We start from the raw sequence: 18,616 nt of genomic DNA on the forward strand, positions 1-18,616 counted from the left end.
AGGTCGACCAAATTGATTTTTCGAGCTCTCCCAAAGCACTGTTTTGCCCCTATTTAGGCAAAATTTTCTGCGCCGCAGGCAAATTTTTGAAAAAAAACAGTCAAAAAAGCCGTTTTTGGGCACCTTTTGAAAAATTTTGACAAAAAAAATTGTGTTTTTTTTGGCGCGCGCTCCCCCTCAAAGTTAGTATATATTGGCGCCAAAGGCGCCTTTAGAAAAATTTTAAGGTCGGTTGGCCAAAAATTGATTTTTGAAAAAGTATCAAAGGGGGGACCCTTTGGGTCGGCAGGGGGTCGAATCCCTGAGGGGAAAGCGTCCGCCCCCCCCCCCCTCCCCGCCCCCCCCTAAATCCGCCCCTGTTTGTAACACAATTAATCATCGGAATGGGTCGAGTGAAATATTATATTGAGCAGGCGCGGATGTAGGATTTTCTCGAGGGGGCGCGATTTCCGAAAAATTTTCCAATAATTCCTTTTAAAGACACCAGTTTGACCAAATTTTCTGCACCGCAGGCAAAATTTTGAAAAAAGCGTTTCTGGGCCTTTTTGGAAAATTCAGACCAAAAAGTTGCGTTTTTTCGGCGCGCGCTTCCCCCTAAAAAATTAGTATAATCTGACGCCGAAGGGTCCATCAGCCAAAGTTGAAGATCTGAAAATAGTACAAAGGGGGACCCTTTGGGTCGGCAGGGGGTCGGATTCCTGAAGGGCGGAAGCGTCCGCCCCTCCCTCAAATACCCGCTGGTGATATTGAGGCCCTTTCAGTAGTGATTTGAAAGTCCATATCTAGGATAAGCTTTTATTGGGGCTGTGAAAAATTAGTTTTACTGCATTAAAGTTGGTATTCGAAATTTCTTTTGGCGGATTTAGGGAATAAAAAATTAAAACATTTTATTTTTTTGAAACAAAAAACTTAAAAAAAACACGCTCTCGTCCCATCTGTTGGTCATATAAGCCATTTGAGGCACTTTTTCTTAAATAAAAAGAATTTTCTGGCTCGTTCTCCTCTTAGATTCAGTGCAAAAAAGACCAAAAAAAGGTTGCGTTTTATTAATACCCCAGAAATAAGGAATTTTGTCATTTACATTTATTTGAAAGTAAATGATAGCCAAAATTTCTTGCAACCACTTCAACTTGGTCTCTGATTGATTAACTGGCACTTTATTTGATAACCGCGCAGAAATTTTCCACAAATTTGTTTTTTATATTTCATTATATTAAAATTTTGGAACTTTGACCTGAAAAAAAAACAAAAATGACCTTGACCCAATTTCGGCAAAGTTTCAGCGCATAACTGTAGGATTGGTCAGCCAAAAGTGCAAGGCGTAAATTAGTATTAGAAGAAGGACTTTTTGGGTAACCAGAGGGTCAAATCTCTGAGGAAGGAGCGGGGAAGGGTTGTTTGCACAAACTTAGTAGTGTAAATCAGAAAATGCTTCTGCAAGGCCTATCTAACTAGTGAAGAGGCTAATTTCAGGAGGCAGTTTTCAAAACTTTTGCCTTTTTGCCACATAAAACCTAAATACAAATAAATTTTCTTTTCCTTGTAATTATTTCAAATGCTTGTTTGTCGCATGAATGAATATTGCATATTCTGGTTGATAGTCATTAGTTTTCTTTTTTGACCAATTTTTATGTTGTTATAGCAAAGTCACGAAATATTGATATGAAACAAACTCAGAGAAAAGATACTTTTATATTAGTTTGCCAGGGTTTCAGTGTCAATTGATTTTTTGACTGATTATTTTCATCGGTCAAGCGAACGATGGCTTTTCTGCCAGCAACAGCATTCTGAAATTTTTGCAGAGCTAACTCAATTCTATTCAGGCCATTCAAAAAGCCTTTTTATTGTTTTTGCCTTAATCAGATATGAGCTCTAATAAAATATTCTATTAATCTATGTAGATATGTACAGCTGATGTACAATTACTTAAAAGAATAAACTAGAACTAACACACAGTGATCGACCGATGGTCGATTCATGCAACGTTAACTGGTATCTTATCAATACCGCAGGTCTTAAAGATAGTCATAAAACAAATCACAACATTTCCCACCGGAAAAATTTTAAAACTACAGATTAACTAAAACTATTTCTACATTCACCCATTTCCCCCTTCAAAGTAGGAACAAAAATTACAAACTACGCCATTAACGAGTGATAGAACAGCTAGCAAAATGGAGCCTACAAATGAAATTTGGAAAGTATAAATGTACAAAGGGTGGACATACAGAATTTACAGGTGTGCCATTGATAAACCAAATAAAACAAGACAAAACTAAACTACAAGATGTACATTTAACTTGTAAGAAAATTATCTACATTAACGAAGGTAAGTTAGGATAAATACTGTAAAAATTGAAAATTTTTAGCAGTTTTACTTGAATTTTGCATCAAAATCGTCTAGTCTTTGTTTTAGGTCTGGATCGATTGTCGACGAAATATCACTGTTTCCTTCTATATCCTCGGATGTGGCGTCTGTTGTAGGACGGGGAGGATAAGAGGATCTGAAGGATGTATTGGACAAAATGGTCTGAATCGGGGTGTGTCTGGCTCGTCCCAATGGGATAGAGAGACTTCTGAAGATACCTCGTTACTGAAGGTAACGAGGGTGGTTTTTGAAGTTACCTCTGCGAGTGGCGTTAGGAAGTCCGATGATGAAGTGACGGTGAAAGTTGCCCTCGGGGAATTAGGTTTTTCGTCCTGTAATGTAGTCACTTCAGTGATCGGGTCTTCCATTTCGAGAACGATGTCAATTTATCTTTGTTCGCCAAAGAATTTCGGGGGTTCCACATTTCTGCGAGGTCTAGATGGCCCTGATTGGTGCCTCACTGGAGAAAGTTTTTCAGGGGTACTTTCCATCAGAATTGGTTTTTTTCGGAGCGCTCTCTCGTCGCTGCATCTGGCGCCTCCACGACTGCGGGTTGTTCTTTGTTCTGTGGATCCAGTGTGGTTAGGCGTCGTAGAATAAGTGTGATCGTCACCAGTAAAACTTAACTCATGGTTAGATCCCGAGTCGGCTCGTTGGGCAAGCGGTACATTATTGTTTGTCATATCGTCGAAATAGTCGTCTATTATTCCATCCCAAGAGTTTAAGTTTAAAGATGACAAGAAACCTGAGGTGTTTCGCGAAAGATCGTTGTGTCTGTCGACGGTCCAGAAAATTGGGTAAGTATATCCGCCCTTGAAGTGCCCTGCCCTACCTGGGTTTGGTCTCTCCCAATAGTCTTCTTCGGTGGAGATAGTTCCCACTTTCCTGCTAAACTCGAAGGTACAGTTAGCTTTTGCCCAATAGGTGGCTGGTTCACAAAAATTTTTTGGGAACGGGAAGTAGTTTCCTTTTGATCCGATTTCCGTAAAGTTTGGCCGTTATCAAGCGTTATCGTGTGCTCAGATGAGTCGATGACATCCTCCTTTACTAGATTAAAAGAAGGTTTACCGTTTTTTTTGTTGGCCGCCCTTCAATAATATTTACCTCCAGAGACTAATTTCTTCATCGATCTGGAGCTTTGTCCGGTTTGTGTGCTTCTGGTACGTGAGTCCTCGAGTTTGCGAGAGCTAGCGGCAGGTTGTCTTCAGAGTCAGATTGTGTATCCATGTCAGCGTCCAAATAGCCCCGTCTTCCGCACCGTCACGTAATTCTCAACTTCTGGTCCAATGGCCAGATAAGTTTAACTTTCCTTTATCTAAACGGTTATCAAGTGAAATCAGATTTATCCATCTGGTGTCAGCCGTTCTGTTAAAAAGTTTTTCGAAAGGAGTACAACCGATTGAAATTTGATTTTGTAATTCTGAGGTTCCAAATAACTTTTTTGATCGAAGAATTTAAAGAAGGTTTTGGTAAATCGAATGACATGGCTAATAATTTAGACTTTACAATATATACAAGTCTTTCCACGAGCCCATTAGATATATGATCACCAACTGTACAATAAAGGTATTTGATGTTAGAATTTTCACAGAGGATTTGAAATCGTGTGATAAAAAACACGGCCCATGGTCTACTCTAATCTTCCTTGGAAATCCGTGGAGCTGACAATAATCGTTTAAAAATGAGATAACAGAGTTTGATGTGGTATTGTTGACAACTTTCGCCGATGGAAATTTAGTAACAACGGTCGATGCACAGGAGAATATGTTTTTTTTGTTTCCCAAAAAATTCCAAAGAACCTGCGATGTTCATGTTTATTTCCTTGTTCGGGAAAGACAACGTGGGTAGTTTTGTAGTATGGTCCGTACCAAGTAGAATTTTGAGGTTCTTACCAGCTTTCAGGCTTTGGTTACATGACTTCCCGTGATGGTATAACTCTCGGTAGATATGGGCCCACCACATGTATTCAGCTAAGAACTTCATCCCAAATTGGCCTGGATGAGTCTCATGAAGTATTGAGCTGAAAGATCCCCTGATGTTTGCTGGTACGACTAACTTTTTTTCCAAGAATAATAGATCGTCTTTCACGTGAAGGTCCTTTTCGCAATTCTTCATGTAGCTTCCATGAATGTCCATTGGTCGTCCGGCTTCTACAAAGTCGATTATGTCGCAAATCACTTTGTCCTCTCTCGTCATTAACTGGAGCAATTTCTTGGAAATAAAGAAGGATAGGAAAGTTTTAAGTCGGATTTAAATCTCTTCAAAAGATTTACGTGATTGTCAGGGAGGTGGTCGTCTATAAATTTTATTGATATGTTGTATTCTTCTGGAATAATAAGTAATGAGCCGGTAATCTCGACCGTTTTTTTGACGAAACAAATTTCTTGTTCTGAGGAATATAGTGATTGTTTTTAATGATAAAATGAAACATGACCTTATCCGAAAAATTAATGCTTCCATAATTAAATTTAGAATTGTCTAGAGGTAAGCACTTTGAAGAACAAATTTCTGCTCGGATTTGTGTCTTATTGCAAATGTTTTTTGACTAAGCAATACAAGATATGATAGCGGCAATAATTTAAAGATTGAAAAATACTAAAGAGCTGTTAAGAGAGTCTTGACCAAGCAGATCGCTTGAATTTCCAACTTCCAACGGAATACTACTTTAACAAACGTGTTTGCATTTACAGCGACCGAGGGTCTATCTACAGAAATTCCATTTACAAGGTTAAAATGGTCTCTATTGAAAAAAATCTGTATTTTTTCGATTGAAGCGACTACAAATTCTTTGTCATAGTCAGAAGGTGGGAGGGTTTTACCCGAAAGTAATCTATATTAAAGATCGGTAAAACCCATATCTTTGCCTGGTATAAGGGAAATCTTAAAGTTAAAAGGTAACATTGTGTTTTTCAGCGTATTAGTCGGCTATGCATAGTTTTATTACTATGGTTTGCTGAAAAAGCAATAACTAGGGCTTTATGGTCCCTTACGATTTTGAATTCTGCCCGTAAAAGTAATTTTTAAAGTGTTCTGAGGCCCACACTACGATCAGCACTTCAAATTTGTTTGTGAAATATTTCATTTCATGGTGGTTTAGAAATCTTGAGGCAAATGCAATCGTTTTCCATTTTTAATCGAGGCGTCAGTTTTTAATTTCGTTTTATTTTATATCGAAGTGGCTATTTTCCATAATATTTACAAATTTTGTTTTAAACTTTTCAAAGGCTATCGAATGATTATTTTCCCATTTATTAACCGATTTTTTTAAAGAGACAAAGTAGGGAGCTCAGAGTCGAGAACTACGGGACGAATTTTACGTACTGGTTTATAGAGCCGAAGAAGGATCGCAGTTCCGAAATGTTTTTGAGGATTGGGAGGTTCCTGATAGCGTCTGCTTTACCGACCAACAGTCGTACTCCATCTCGTGATATTTTAAACCCTAACCATTCTATTTCTTACTAGAAGAATGCACATTTCCCCCTTTTCACTGCTATATTGTTCTTGTCCGGAATTTTTAGGAATTTTTTTACAATTGTTCTACGTTCCTGAAGTGATCCCTTTGATGCCACCAGTGTGTCGTCTATATAACAAATTGTGAACGATATGTTCCTTAAAAGTGAGACCATGACCCGTTGAAATTCGTTGGGCATATTACCCAGTCCATAAAATACGGTTAAAAACTAATAACTTACCATTTTTTCACCGCCCTTAATACTGAAGTTACATTGCTTAGTCGTTTTTTTTTGCACAATTTGAGTTGGCTATACGTATTATTCAGATCCAAGTTGCTAATTTAAACTTGTCTAGCAGGTATTTCTGAGATTTGTAAGGCCACGTTATCTCTGAGCTCATGGATGTTGGGCATTTGACATTTGTTTTTAAAAATCTGGTCAGTTAGCAATTTAGAATCTAATGCCAATTTAATTGAGCCATCCTTCTTCCTGGTAATAACAATCGGGCTAATAAAATAATTTTTTTTCACGTTTTTCAAGTATTATAGAGTGACCCTCGGTCTCCATTCTTCTTAATTGTTCGTTAACTCCCGCAACAAATGTAGAGAAAATCTTCTCAGTTTTGACTGAACAGGTTTGAACGGCGAATGGAAGTGTGTAACCTTGCGATTGTAAGGAATTTTTCCCCCCTGAGTGAATGGTTCTTTAAATTTATTTTAAAAAATTGATCGGTTGAGAAGAAAGGTTTAATCCACTTACTCTCGATTGGTGGTTGGCTGACTCAGAAAATTGGCTGGAGGCATTTTTTCTGCTTCACTTCGATACCTAGTTTTGGTAGGTTATACTTCCTCAGTATGTTGCGTTCTTGTCCATCTGTAATCGAAAAAGGCGTTTTTTCAATAAACCATCCGTTGTATTGCGTCCTAACAATAATCTTTCCTAGGATGTTGATCGTGTCGTCTTTGAAGCCGCAATACAGGTCCCTAATCCTCTTCTCCACTGGATAAGTTTAAAGATTGAGGTATTTTAGTTTAAGTTCGTGCAAAACGTTTTGTTTTAACCAACTAACTGGGCTCGCCGAATCTACAGGAATGTTCATGTTCACGATCATTTCCCATCCCAATCCTATGTTTAAAAGTTTCTTGTTTTCTAGTCCACTTTCGTCGTAGGTTGCTCTAAGACTCAACACCGAGAAATCGTCATCATCACTGTGACCGCATTCGTTCCAGGCGTTTATCAATCCGCACATTTCTTGATTTTCGCTCATCGAACTTTCCGGCGGGACATATAAACAGTTCTCAGTATTTACATGATTAACCGTTACAGTATTTACAGTGGGTCGTTTCTTACGAGATTTACATAATTTAGCAAAACGTCCTTTGTAATGACAAAATTTTTCATATTATGTCCTTCGCTGGGCATACGTTCAGGTGTCCTTTCATAAATGGACTCCCACATTTATTGCACGCATTGCTTCTTTGTTGAGGCTCGGTTTTTTCTTGATCTGGTTTTATGAATTAAAAGATTTAAAAGTAGACCCGTCGGTCGAGGATCTCGCCGTATTTGGTTTAAATAGCCTTTTTCATCAATCAAGGCCTGATTGTGCGCTTCCGACGGGCTTATCGTGGCTGAGAAGAGTTTCCGTTGAGTTTCCATATTCTTCATATTACAAATGAAGATATCTCTTATCCATTCGGCTTCGTCGGACTCCCTTATGTTGCATATACTCACCAGGACTGTCAGTGCTCCCCAAAATTGTTCGATTGATACCCGATCCTTTTGTTTACGGTTTAGTAATTTGTACCTCTCGAAAGTTGTAGTTGGAGGTTTAATAAATGCGGTGTCAACTAGTGTCCAAAACTAGGTTAATGATACAGCAAAAGTTTTTACCCGAGGGTTCTTTTGGGCAAAGACAAGTTCTTTTTTTTCGCTGCCTTGTGCTAAAAACAAAATCGAGCGGAGTATTTTTGGCAGCTTCAGCTCGTCTAATCCCATTAATTTTTTTCTTTTCTTCGTTTATCCACTTTTCCTCGGCGGCTTCGTGTTGTTTCATTGAGTTCTTGTTCCTCGTTTCTCTACTGGCTCAGTCTGTGTCCAGCTCGCTTCCTGTGGTTTGCTCCAAGATAGGAATTTGCGTTTCTGGTACCTCCGGCCTGTTGATATTTATGTCCAGAATTTCTTTCGCATATATCGCCCATTGGAATTGGTCGCTCCATTGGGTCCAGGAATGTGGTAGCTCTAAAGTACGGTTCGTCCAAAAATGGGAGATTCCACGCACGTTCGATACATTTGACTGCGCCATAATAAAAATTTCTATCAATCTATGTAGATATGTACAGCTGATGTACAATTACTTAAAAGAATAAAAGAAGTAAAATGAAGTGTGAATTTAAAGCGTTCGAAACTAAAACTAGAACTTACACACAGTGATTGACCAATGGTCTATTCATGCAATGTCAACTGGTATCTAATCAAAACCGAAGGTCATAAAGATAGTCAAAAAACAAATCACAACAAGTTTTTTATCAGTTTTAGCATGGTGGCAATCATTTCGCATTTCAATAACTTATCTTCTTTTCCTAATTATTCGCAATTTTTTTAAACAATTCTTGTGAAAAATGAGATAACAGAATGCCACATAACTGCAACTAGAAGAAGCTCAGAAAATATAGACCACTGTGAAATTGAATAGCCCACTGTGAAAGCAGAAACAAACTGAACTTTTTTAATCTGTTTTATTTTTTTCAGATCTTTACTTCCAATTTCAAAATCAAGGTTATATTTGAATAGAAAACGCCATGCTCAATAACTCAATTGCTCGAATAAGCAGTCAATAATCAAATTATAAACCTAACAGCTAGCAGTCTCAAGATTTTGAATTAATTTTTGAAAAAACACAATGCGGTCCTACTATGATAGAGTTGTCCATGAAAAAAGCAACTATGATAGACAGGTCCCGTTTTGCATGCTATAATTTTGAAGATTTAATTGTATATAAATTATTTTTTTCAAAATTTTCACCAAAAATATTGAGTCAGAAAATTTTTATATAAAATATGGTAGCTACTAGTATGTTTCTATCAAGAAAAATGATCGCTCCAATTGATTTACGTTTCAACAGCCAAAATTGGGTTAACTTATTTGTCACAAAAACTCAATTTTGGCATTTTTTTTATTATTATATCTTAAAATGGTAAAAGTTAAGTTTTACGAAGCAACGAGACATATAAAAATTGTTTGAAAATATACTGTATACTCTGAATAGCAAAAATTTAATTATTAAACAACTTGAGAGCTTTAAGTGTCATGTTTTCAAACAACCTGATTAATTTCAGGAGACCACTCTATCATAGCGTACCAACAAAACTATTTTCCTTTTTTGAAAATTTTTTCTCACAGAAGCGAAGCTGCGCTTCGCAAACACTTGCCAGTACATGATAAAAACAGTTTTTTATTAGTATAAAAAAATTGAAAATAATCTTCGAATCAGTGCAATTTTGCTGCTATCTATCGGATTAGAAACTGCGACTTCGAGATCTGGAATTTCTCGCCCACAGACGCGGACGGTCAACTATCGGCAAACACTAGTCACAATTAAACCAGCTACATATGCTAACAAATTGCCAATGCGATGCAAGAAAAATGGCATCTGAAAAATTGGAATATAACAAACTGCAAGACTCCATACTAACTTTACATGAAGAAAATTGGAAAATGTGAAGCCAATTTATGTATATATACTGCGTCTTGAAAAAGTTAAAAAGAGATATATTGAGGCGGAAAAAATCGAAGTCATTTTTTATTGTACTGTTGTTTAAAACAAATAGCTTTTTCAAACTCAAATGATAAATTAAAAATGCATCAATTGTGTTAACTCATTTCCTAATCGATTGTCAAAGCACAGCTATCAAAAAGCCGAAAAGATGCCACTAAAATTGGAACCAATATTTGCGACTTAGGTTGGAAAAACAGAATAGTCATACTATTACACTACGTTTGCTAAAGCTTGCGAGTATAATTAGAGTTGTTTCTGAACAATATGGATAAACATTTTTCAGTATCAGTTTGTGTTTTGACTCAGAAATTTTGGAGGATAAACGAAATGTGATGTTTTTGCTTATCTTCAAAAAAACTATCAAAAACGCAACTGCGCTTTAAATTTAGAAACTTGCTTGTATCAGAAAACCCTAAAAGGTCTGATTAACTTTTAAAATGCCCATGAGTACATGAAAGATTTTTTGGGGCTAGTGCGCCATCAATTTTTGTCTTATGTGTTGTTAAGGGTTGCAAGAATTATCGATTTTTTTTTATTTTCCAATTCGTCACCGCCAGAAGCCTAAATACTTCCCTAGGTGAAGGTTTTGCCTCATCCATTTTAATTATGTCCACTAATTTGAACAGTAAAAAGAATAAAATCGAATTGAGGAGGAGGACAGGAAAGATTTAGGGAGCCCGATCAGTCGGGAAATCGACCTTTTTGCTTTTTTAGCATACCCCAGCCCTCACTTTCAAATTTGTCACAAAAATGTTTTTTTTTAAAACGCATGAAAATTAATCTTTGCAGAGATTCCATCAAAGTACCCAGTCGCTTCCGAAAGCCCCTCTCGTATAAAACATGGAAAATTAGAGAAAAAAAAACAGTCGGATGAGCCAAAGTGAACAAAAATTTGGAATCCAAATTGAAATTTAAAAGTTGACTTTCTGTGAAACTATGTCGGGGCAAGGCCATGATTTGTAAAACGGCAAAGGGCAAAAAAATTTATGACTTTTTAAAGTTAAATCGGCTCCTACTTTATAAACGATACGCCCCGCTTTCTGAGCAGTCATTAAACTGCAGCTATAACTGACTCATAATATAATACTGTTTTTATATAACTAACCAATGGATAATAGGAGCAAATTAAATTCCGCCCCTTTCGTTCCGACGGGAGGAAGTTAAGTTAAAATGTTGAATGAGGTGAAAAAATGAACACGTGAACTCAATTAAATTTATCGCATTTTAGAATTACCCTGCTTTCCTCTCCTTCTCCGCTGCCCGTGGTCAACATAGATCCAACTTTGAGAAGAGGCTGAAACAAAAATAGAGAAATGAGCTGCTTTCAAATTACGAAAAAGTTTTCAAAACATATCTAGTCATAACAAAATTTGCTAAATTGTCAAACAGATAAAAATGTATTAAGCTTTTAGGTCAGCAGACAAATCAAATGCTTCTTTTTACCTCAATAATTATCGCATTACAAAATTAAATCAATAATTTTTAAATGAAAAAACACAGGTGCAAAAATATATCCCCCAAGAAATCGGAGAAGTCGGAAAAAAGGTTGAAAGTATAATATGCATTTACACTATTGGCTGAAATTTAGGCATAACTTATTGTACATATTTTTGATCAGACAAAAATTGTTTTCCAATCAAATAACTCCAAGCCTTTCGTTTACCACTTTTCATCTTGTCATTTTCTTTATTTTAAGCCTCCGTCTTCGTTTTGAACACCGGTATCTTTTGAACTATTTTTCTATCAAAAATATCTGGCAAAACCTGCACTAACCCATTTCAAACTTCAAAATAAAATTTGTCAACTTTCAGAAATGAACAACTTTTCGACGATTTCTGTTGCCATTTTAATCTCCGTTCTCATCCTGTGCAACAATTTCAATCAAGTCCATTCACGACTCTACAACTTCCAAGGTCATGTAGATCAAAGATCATACAACGGGGAGGAGAAGAGAGCGTTCCGCCATTCACCGTTTACATTCCCGACACAGGCTGAAGGTGCGAACAAGAGGGAATTCGGATTCCCCGAAGACGACGACCAGTTTAATGTCGAGGATCGAAGATGGTGAAAAGATTGGTGAAAACATTAGCTCTTTTTATTATGTCTTTCGGTGTTCAATGAGTTTGATAGAATTAAACAATTACTAATCACAACCTTGCTTAACAATTTTTTTGTTCCGTAGTTTTGTTCTTCGAAATGTTCAAAAAAGAGGGGAATTATTTCGCAATGAACAAAGCACTCCAAATTAATTTTCTAGAAACTTAAAATTCAGGAGTTTTTCAAAATAAATCAACATTTTTGAGCAAAAATCATATTTTTTTTATTGTCAGCAATTTCAGCCTACAATTCCAACCTGGATAATAATGGTCTTATCGATGACCTCGTCAGATACAAACCAATAGAACTTCAATTCTAGTCAGGCAAGTTTAGCATTCAAATAGTTAGAGGTAGATTCAAAAACTTTGAATTATTGAGGAATTTTTGACAAGCTAAATTGTTCCAACCGCTTCTCATGAAAATGGTAGCCAGAGAGCTTTGAACTCGGATGTTTTTTTAAATCATAGATTACGGTTCCAAATAATTTCAAATAATTTGAAGGTGAAAACATTAATTTTTTTATTATGTCTATCCGTGTCTAATGAGTTTGATAGAATTAACCAATTACTAATCACTTCAATCACGGCGCTCAGAAAATCAATTTGATCGACCTAAGAAAACTTTTTGAAAATCCGCCCCCCCCCCTAGAGAAAATACTAGATCCGGCCCTCCCTAAGTGACCTACCACAGAATCTACTTTCCAAGCATGAATTAATTCTAAAAAATAATTCTGTACAAGATATGCATTTCATGCAAACGCATACAAAGTAATTAATTTGAAAATTTTTACCAATTTGTATTTTGATGGGCTACAAATATATTTCTGATATAGGCAATCTATTATATAGGTGATATAACATATTGTTCTAAAATATCATGTGAAAAAATCGTATTTTCTCCCTTCTTCATTGATTTGGGAGGAAATTGCGCAGTTGATCTGTTATTGACACTTTGAACTCAAATTTGTTTCAAAAGTTTAGCCTATTTTCAAATGTTCAAGGGCAATGGGAGCACTTACGGTTTGTCCTGATACGAGCAGTTTTGTAATTTTTCACATTTAAAAACAAAACAAACATTTTGTTCGAACAAACAAGCGGATATTAACTCTAGGGGTGTCTTTTTTGTTCAGCCCAATTTTGGTGATAAAAAACTAGTTTTCCTAAAAATAAAATTATTAAACCATGTAGATTTCACGGATTTCTTCTCTAGGTCCGTTCACACACTCTACTCAACGGCACCGCAAAGTGGTCCCTTTGGTAGTGAATTCAGCGGGCAACCAAGATTCGCTACTATCCACAATCCCGAAAGGGTTAAGTTAGTGGCAACTATTCTGTACCGTATTCTGTTACTTGCCCCCTCTTTATACTGCTCTTGAGGCTGTCTCGCTCACTCCCGCCGATCGCAAGAACTTCCAGTAGTAATTGAGTTCAGATAATTATTGGTCCAAATACAGAAGGCTCTAGACGGCCCGAATAAAATCTAGTAATCTAATCAAAAGGAAAGGGGTCCGCGATCAATCAACACAATTACAATTCTCTTTTCTCTGGAGTACCCTAATTAACGAATTACTCACAGTAATTCTACTCAATCACTCAGTCCGACCTGCTAAAAATAATAGTGTCACTAAGGACACTATTCCTTTGAGGTACTTTGACTGATCTCTTTACCTCGCAATTCCTGATTCCCTAACTATTGAGAACCCAACTAATCTCACTACTAGTTCTCACAGTTCTCTCTCTGACTGAGAACCAACTCCTCTTCTTTTTAGCCATAATTTTCCTACCTAAGGGTAGGCTACTTGCTACTCTCTATAATGTTTGTCTATTTGAGTTTTAGTTATAGTTAGAGTTATGTCGTCACTGAAAGTCCTGATAATTACTTTGGTACCCTTTTCGTAAAGTCTTAATTGAATTCTTCCTCTGACGACACTAGTCCGAAGTTCCAAGTTCATTAAGGGTATCTCTAACTAAGTTGTGCACATATCAAGTCCAATTTCACCTCCAAACCGAGTTATACTTAATTAACCAATCTTCCCAAGGTTCTTATTTAATTATACCTTTAGCGTTCCGACCTCCCAGGGGTAGGGGAAGACTCATTTTATGAATTGCTAACTCATTCTGAGCATCTTAAATTCCGATTTATACTCTATTCTAATCCCGACCTTCTAGCTATCAGGGGAACGTAATTCTCTTATTAAGGGTCAAATCGGGCCAAAAAGCCACCTCCGGGGAGCTAAGTAAATACCCCTTTCGTTCGTATTATTTAGGAGACCTACTTCCCGTGCCATGCTACTGTTACTACCAATTCCCTCTGGGACTAATTTTCTTTTACCCTGATTGATATTCTATTAAAAGCGCATTCACCAAGCTAAGTTGGACCCAATGTTTGCCAAGTCCATTTTAATTAGTTTCACTATTTCAACCATACAATGTGTAAGTGATATCTCTTTCAGCTTCTGCTTCATTACCCAATAGTCCCAATAGGTGAGTTCCCTCTCAATTATAAGTAGGGTGATCAAATCTCATTCCCAAGGGTTAGGGTCGAATGAATACGCCACTTTCTGATGTTAATTCCCAGGTTTTCTATACGAATCTGGTCCTAAACGCCCAAAAGTCATTTTGAGGTCACCCTGGGGTCACCCGGGGTCAACCTTCTAATTCAGGTTTACAATCTCATAGAAGTCCTGCCTACCAAGTTTGTCCATATCCCGTTAATACTTCCCAAGTTATTCCATTTACATTGCCCATTATCACTTTTCCCGGGAAAAGGCTATTAACACCGGAAGGAGCCGTCGGAGGAGTTTTAATCACGAGGGGTCTATTTTCGGGGATGAGTTGTAGTGTCTGATACCGCCATATAATTCTATGCCCTCGCTCATTATTTTGCATAAATTGCCTATTTCCGGTTTAGGGGTGGTTTTCCAAAGTGCTAATAACTTCCGGTTCAACCGCTGGATTTGGCTCAAATTATAACGCAAGATGTACTCCAATATTACCTATGTTATTCTATAGTTTTAGGTCCCTGCGCTCACTGGGGTCCGGGAAACGACTCCCGAAAATCGGGGTGGAGTCTAATTACATAGGGCATAGCACCGGAAGTAGGGGTCCAAGGGGTCTGGGATCCTAAACTTAAGCTTTCTTAGACTGGGTCTACAACATACTATGTTCTGGCTCCATTCCAACCGCTACTTACTGAGATCTGATAGGGCCATTTGCAATTCCGGGAACAGTTATCACTTGGGGCCGTGGGCTCCTAGGGGTATGGATTTTTGCTTGCCCAGGTCAAATCATCTCTAGCATCCGTCCTACGAGTTTCATAAAGCTAGCCCCGTTCGTTTCCATTGGGGGGAGGGGGGTTGCACATTTTACTTCACCTGAGTTTTCCGCCAAAGGAGGGACTATATCTTTGGAAAACGGAACTATTTTGGACTTCACTGTTTGTTAACTTTTCTACTCATCTTATTGACTAAACAATCTTCATAGTACGTGCTCCCCATTAGCTTTACATTATTACGTGCGACTCAATACCCTTCGAATATGAAGCACGAAGTTTATTGAACGATCGTTGAGTACAACAAGGCTAAATCGGAGGGTACGGAGGTTATCCCTTCTAACTTAAGTAGGTTAGAGAAGGGAACATTCCGACGTAAAGCTTCCCTCTATTCCTTTAGATTGCAAAACTTGTACCGGGATGGGAAAATTATTCTAAATGGTAGTACGATTATCCTACTCAGTATTCATCAAGACGACTTAAATCATCAAGAGGGTTATCTGGAGTTGGAACGTTCCGCTGATTGCAAGTATCACAACGATAAATTACGGGAAGCTGCCCTCTTTGTGTGCGCAAGTTGCGAGGGATGCTCAATACAGCGAATGGTTCTCTTATCCGACGGCCCGATGCCTCATTTAAGTATAGAGTACAGAGCATGTATTTGTCGAACGCTGGGCTTATCGCTTGGGCGGAAACCTGTGTCCCTCAATGACTACAAAACTATTGACTCGATTTCTCACGAAACCGCTTCGATGGAGTGCGCGCTTGGGAGGTCCTGTTGCTTCATTGATTGTTTTCATTACCTTCTAACTGGGAACCGAGTAAGGTCCTGGGGCTTTCAGAGGGAGCTCAAGGAGCAACAGAAAAAGCAGTCTGGGCGCCTGAGTTCTTTTTATTACCCTTATCACGACCCCAAACAGACGTTACTCGGTCGGGGTATTATCGAATCGAATATGCACATTTTGGCCGAACTACTCGGGGTGCATATATACGAGTACCGAAGTGAACTGAACTCTACCAAATGGAACTACGTCGCCGGGCATCAGCGAGGGCAAACGGGGCAGAAGCTATTTATGTCTGGTATAGCGTACAATCCGAGGGGAGACGAAAAAGGGGGGGTCACTGCGCTCTAGTCACAGGAATGTGTCCACGCACTACTTATACTACGGGCAATTTTTTTAGCACTGCTCTGGATTAGTTTGTGCGCGTATTTAAGCTTTTGTCTATGATGATGAAAGCGTAACCTTTTCAAATAGTATTGAGGTAATCTTATTGGTTATAAGAATTCCTTATAATAAAACCAAATTTATATCCAAACTTATGCTCGTATCAAGACGAAGCTCTGAATTTGCTTGTATCCGGGCGAAGCTCTGAACAAACCAAACTTATGCTTGTATCAGGGCAAAGCTCTGAATACTGGGACTGACCTTTAATTGGCCTCGAATAATTTTTGATAAAACAAAGTTTAGCAAAACTATAAATTTTAGGCTGATAATATTAAAAATTAAGTGTTACAATTTGATGCCTCAATTCAATTTGGAACGTTTTTGTAGAGCGGTATAATTCGTCACGCGTGTAAACAAGAGATCGATTCCTCGAAGGACCAGAGTTTTGTAAAAAAAAAAACTACCCGAGCATATTTTCCTAACTCTTTTCAAAAGTGGAAACAAAAATTTCAAATTTCATTCTGTACAAATTTTTTACGGATCTTGAAACGTTCAAGGCTTAGAGTTGATACGAGCATAGAGGGTTACGACAATTTAATTTGAGTATTAAATCGATATCATGGTTTTTCCCTACACTAAATTTTTTTATAATAATTGCTTTCAATGCTGTAAAAAAATTAAATTCTGAATAAAAATGGCTTTCTTCATTAGCAAAAACAGCGATCGCTCATTTTTTTGTTCAAATTTGTTTGTAGTAAAATTGATTTGGCATTAAATTTTTTGAATTACTGTAAACCCGAGCTCATTTGTGAAAAATCAAAGCTCATCGCGGCAAAGCAATGAAAAATTCGTTCGTCTTTTTGTTTTGATGACGGACCCTATAACTTTTCTAAAGGCGCTTTTGGCGCCACTATTTACTAATGTTGAAGGGGAAAAGCGCGCCGTCAAAACGGGCCTTTTCAGTGCTTTCGGAAAGCATGGAAAGGTAATCCCACGCCATTTCTTACCGGAACTTTTTTATGTATTTTCTATCATTTGAGCTCAAAAAAATCATCATTTCATTGAAATATGAAACCTTTCTTTGAATACTGTTATTCCGATCGTGGAAACTGGTTTGAGTGAAAAAAAATTACTTGATCTTAAATTTTCGCTATTTCCGTTAAAAGACGGAACAAAAAATGTTAACAGACAGTCTGTCTTGTTTATTTGATCACTTAGGGAAAAAGGGGAAGTAACCGTGGCATAGGATGTGTTTAGTCTGGCAAAACTGAATTTTCATATATTCACATTTAATCGAGTCGAGTAACTTTTGATTTGGAATCACTTTGAACCATGGTTTGAATTCAAAATTTTTTTCAAGGTTACAACAGACATGTTCAAAAATTTTCCGTTTTCCTTTTCCATTTAATGCGTGGAAAAGGAAGCAACCATCTATTTTTTGAATGAAAATTTAGTCCTGGTTACCGAATGCTTTTTTATATTATTTTATTCATTATATCCTCTGTATATAAGTAAAAGAAAACAAGGATAGGCCCGATGCCGTGGAAGCAGCGCAGAAAAATTACACAAAAAGGTTCTTACACGTTTTTGTATCAAATTAGTTTTGCTTTTGTGCAGGGTGTGTTGCAAGGATCTGAAGAAAATCTAAAATTTAGCTATATTGGGCAACCGCAGTAAAATACGCAAGTCGGTCAACGGTTTTTGCCAATAAATGACTTTGAAAAAATCAACAAACATTTAAAACTTTTAAAAAAAAGTTTTTTGAAGAAATTGTTTTGATTTTTGTTTTCTTATTCCTAAATATTTTTTATTCCTAGAAATGCGCTAAACATTTCAAAAAAATACAAACTTTACTAAAGTTTTATTGCTTATTCTTCTATATTATCTTGTCCGTTTGCTTTAATCGCCCGAAATTAAGTTGAAACTCTAAAGTTTCATGCCAATTATTCTGGACACGGACATTTTTTCCAAATCTTTTTAATGTTGTTCGAATCAGGATTTAAAGGGCTTTAAAAATATCACTCGACCGATTCCAATAATTAATTAGGGTAAATTTTTTGGTTGAAATAAAAAATCAGCCTGCTTGCTCACCTTGTTTGCTCGAAATTAGACCAAAAACCAAAAACTTCAAACCGTTTTTCTCAACACAAGAAAATTTTCAAAATTTTGAATTTCGTTCCAATCACAACTAAATTAAAAATTTAGTATGACATATCACTCAACCTATTCCGATGACTATTTGTGGTCTCTAAGTTTGTGTGAAAAAACTAAAACACATCCGAAAGCAAATTCTTCCTCTTTTTTCACATGGTCGAACCAAAAACAGGAAACTGAAGAAAAAAAATTTTTTTTTGTTAACTAAGGAAAATTTTCCTCAATGAAAGAATTTTTTTGAAGGAACAATTATTAATCCAGGCTGATCCAGGAATACTGATGTATTGAGAATACTAAATATCGACATCGACTTCCAGCCGAAATATGATCTGCG

At 37.1% G+C, this 18,616-nt stretch overlaps 1 protein-coding gene across 1 annotated transcript in view; it reads right to left on the reverse strand.

The window, feature by feature from the left end:
• The window catches only part of LOC134857287 (kinesin-like protein KIF13B), a 49,345-nt gene that overhangs the window by 29,231 nt on the left and 1,498 nt on the right, over nt 1–18,616 (reverse strand). Inside the window, exon 3 of the mRNA XM_063873676.1 lies at nt 10,830–10,889. Coding sequence (XP_063729746.1) covers nt 10,830–10,889 — 60 coding nt within the window. The remainder of the gene's footprint in view (nt 1–10,829; nt 10,890–18,616) is intronic.

This window comes from Symsagittifera roscoffensis, chromosome 1 (assembly GCF_963678635.1).
Source record: "Symsagittifera roscoffensis chromosome 1, txSymRosc1.1, whole genome shotgun sequence".
NCBI classification, from domain to species: Eukaryota; Metazoa; Xenacoelomorpha; order Acoela; family Convolutidae; genus Symsagittifera; species Symsagittifera roscoffensis.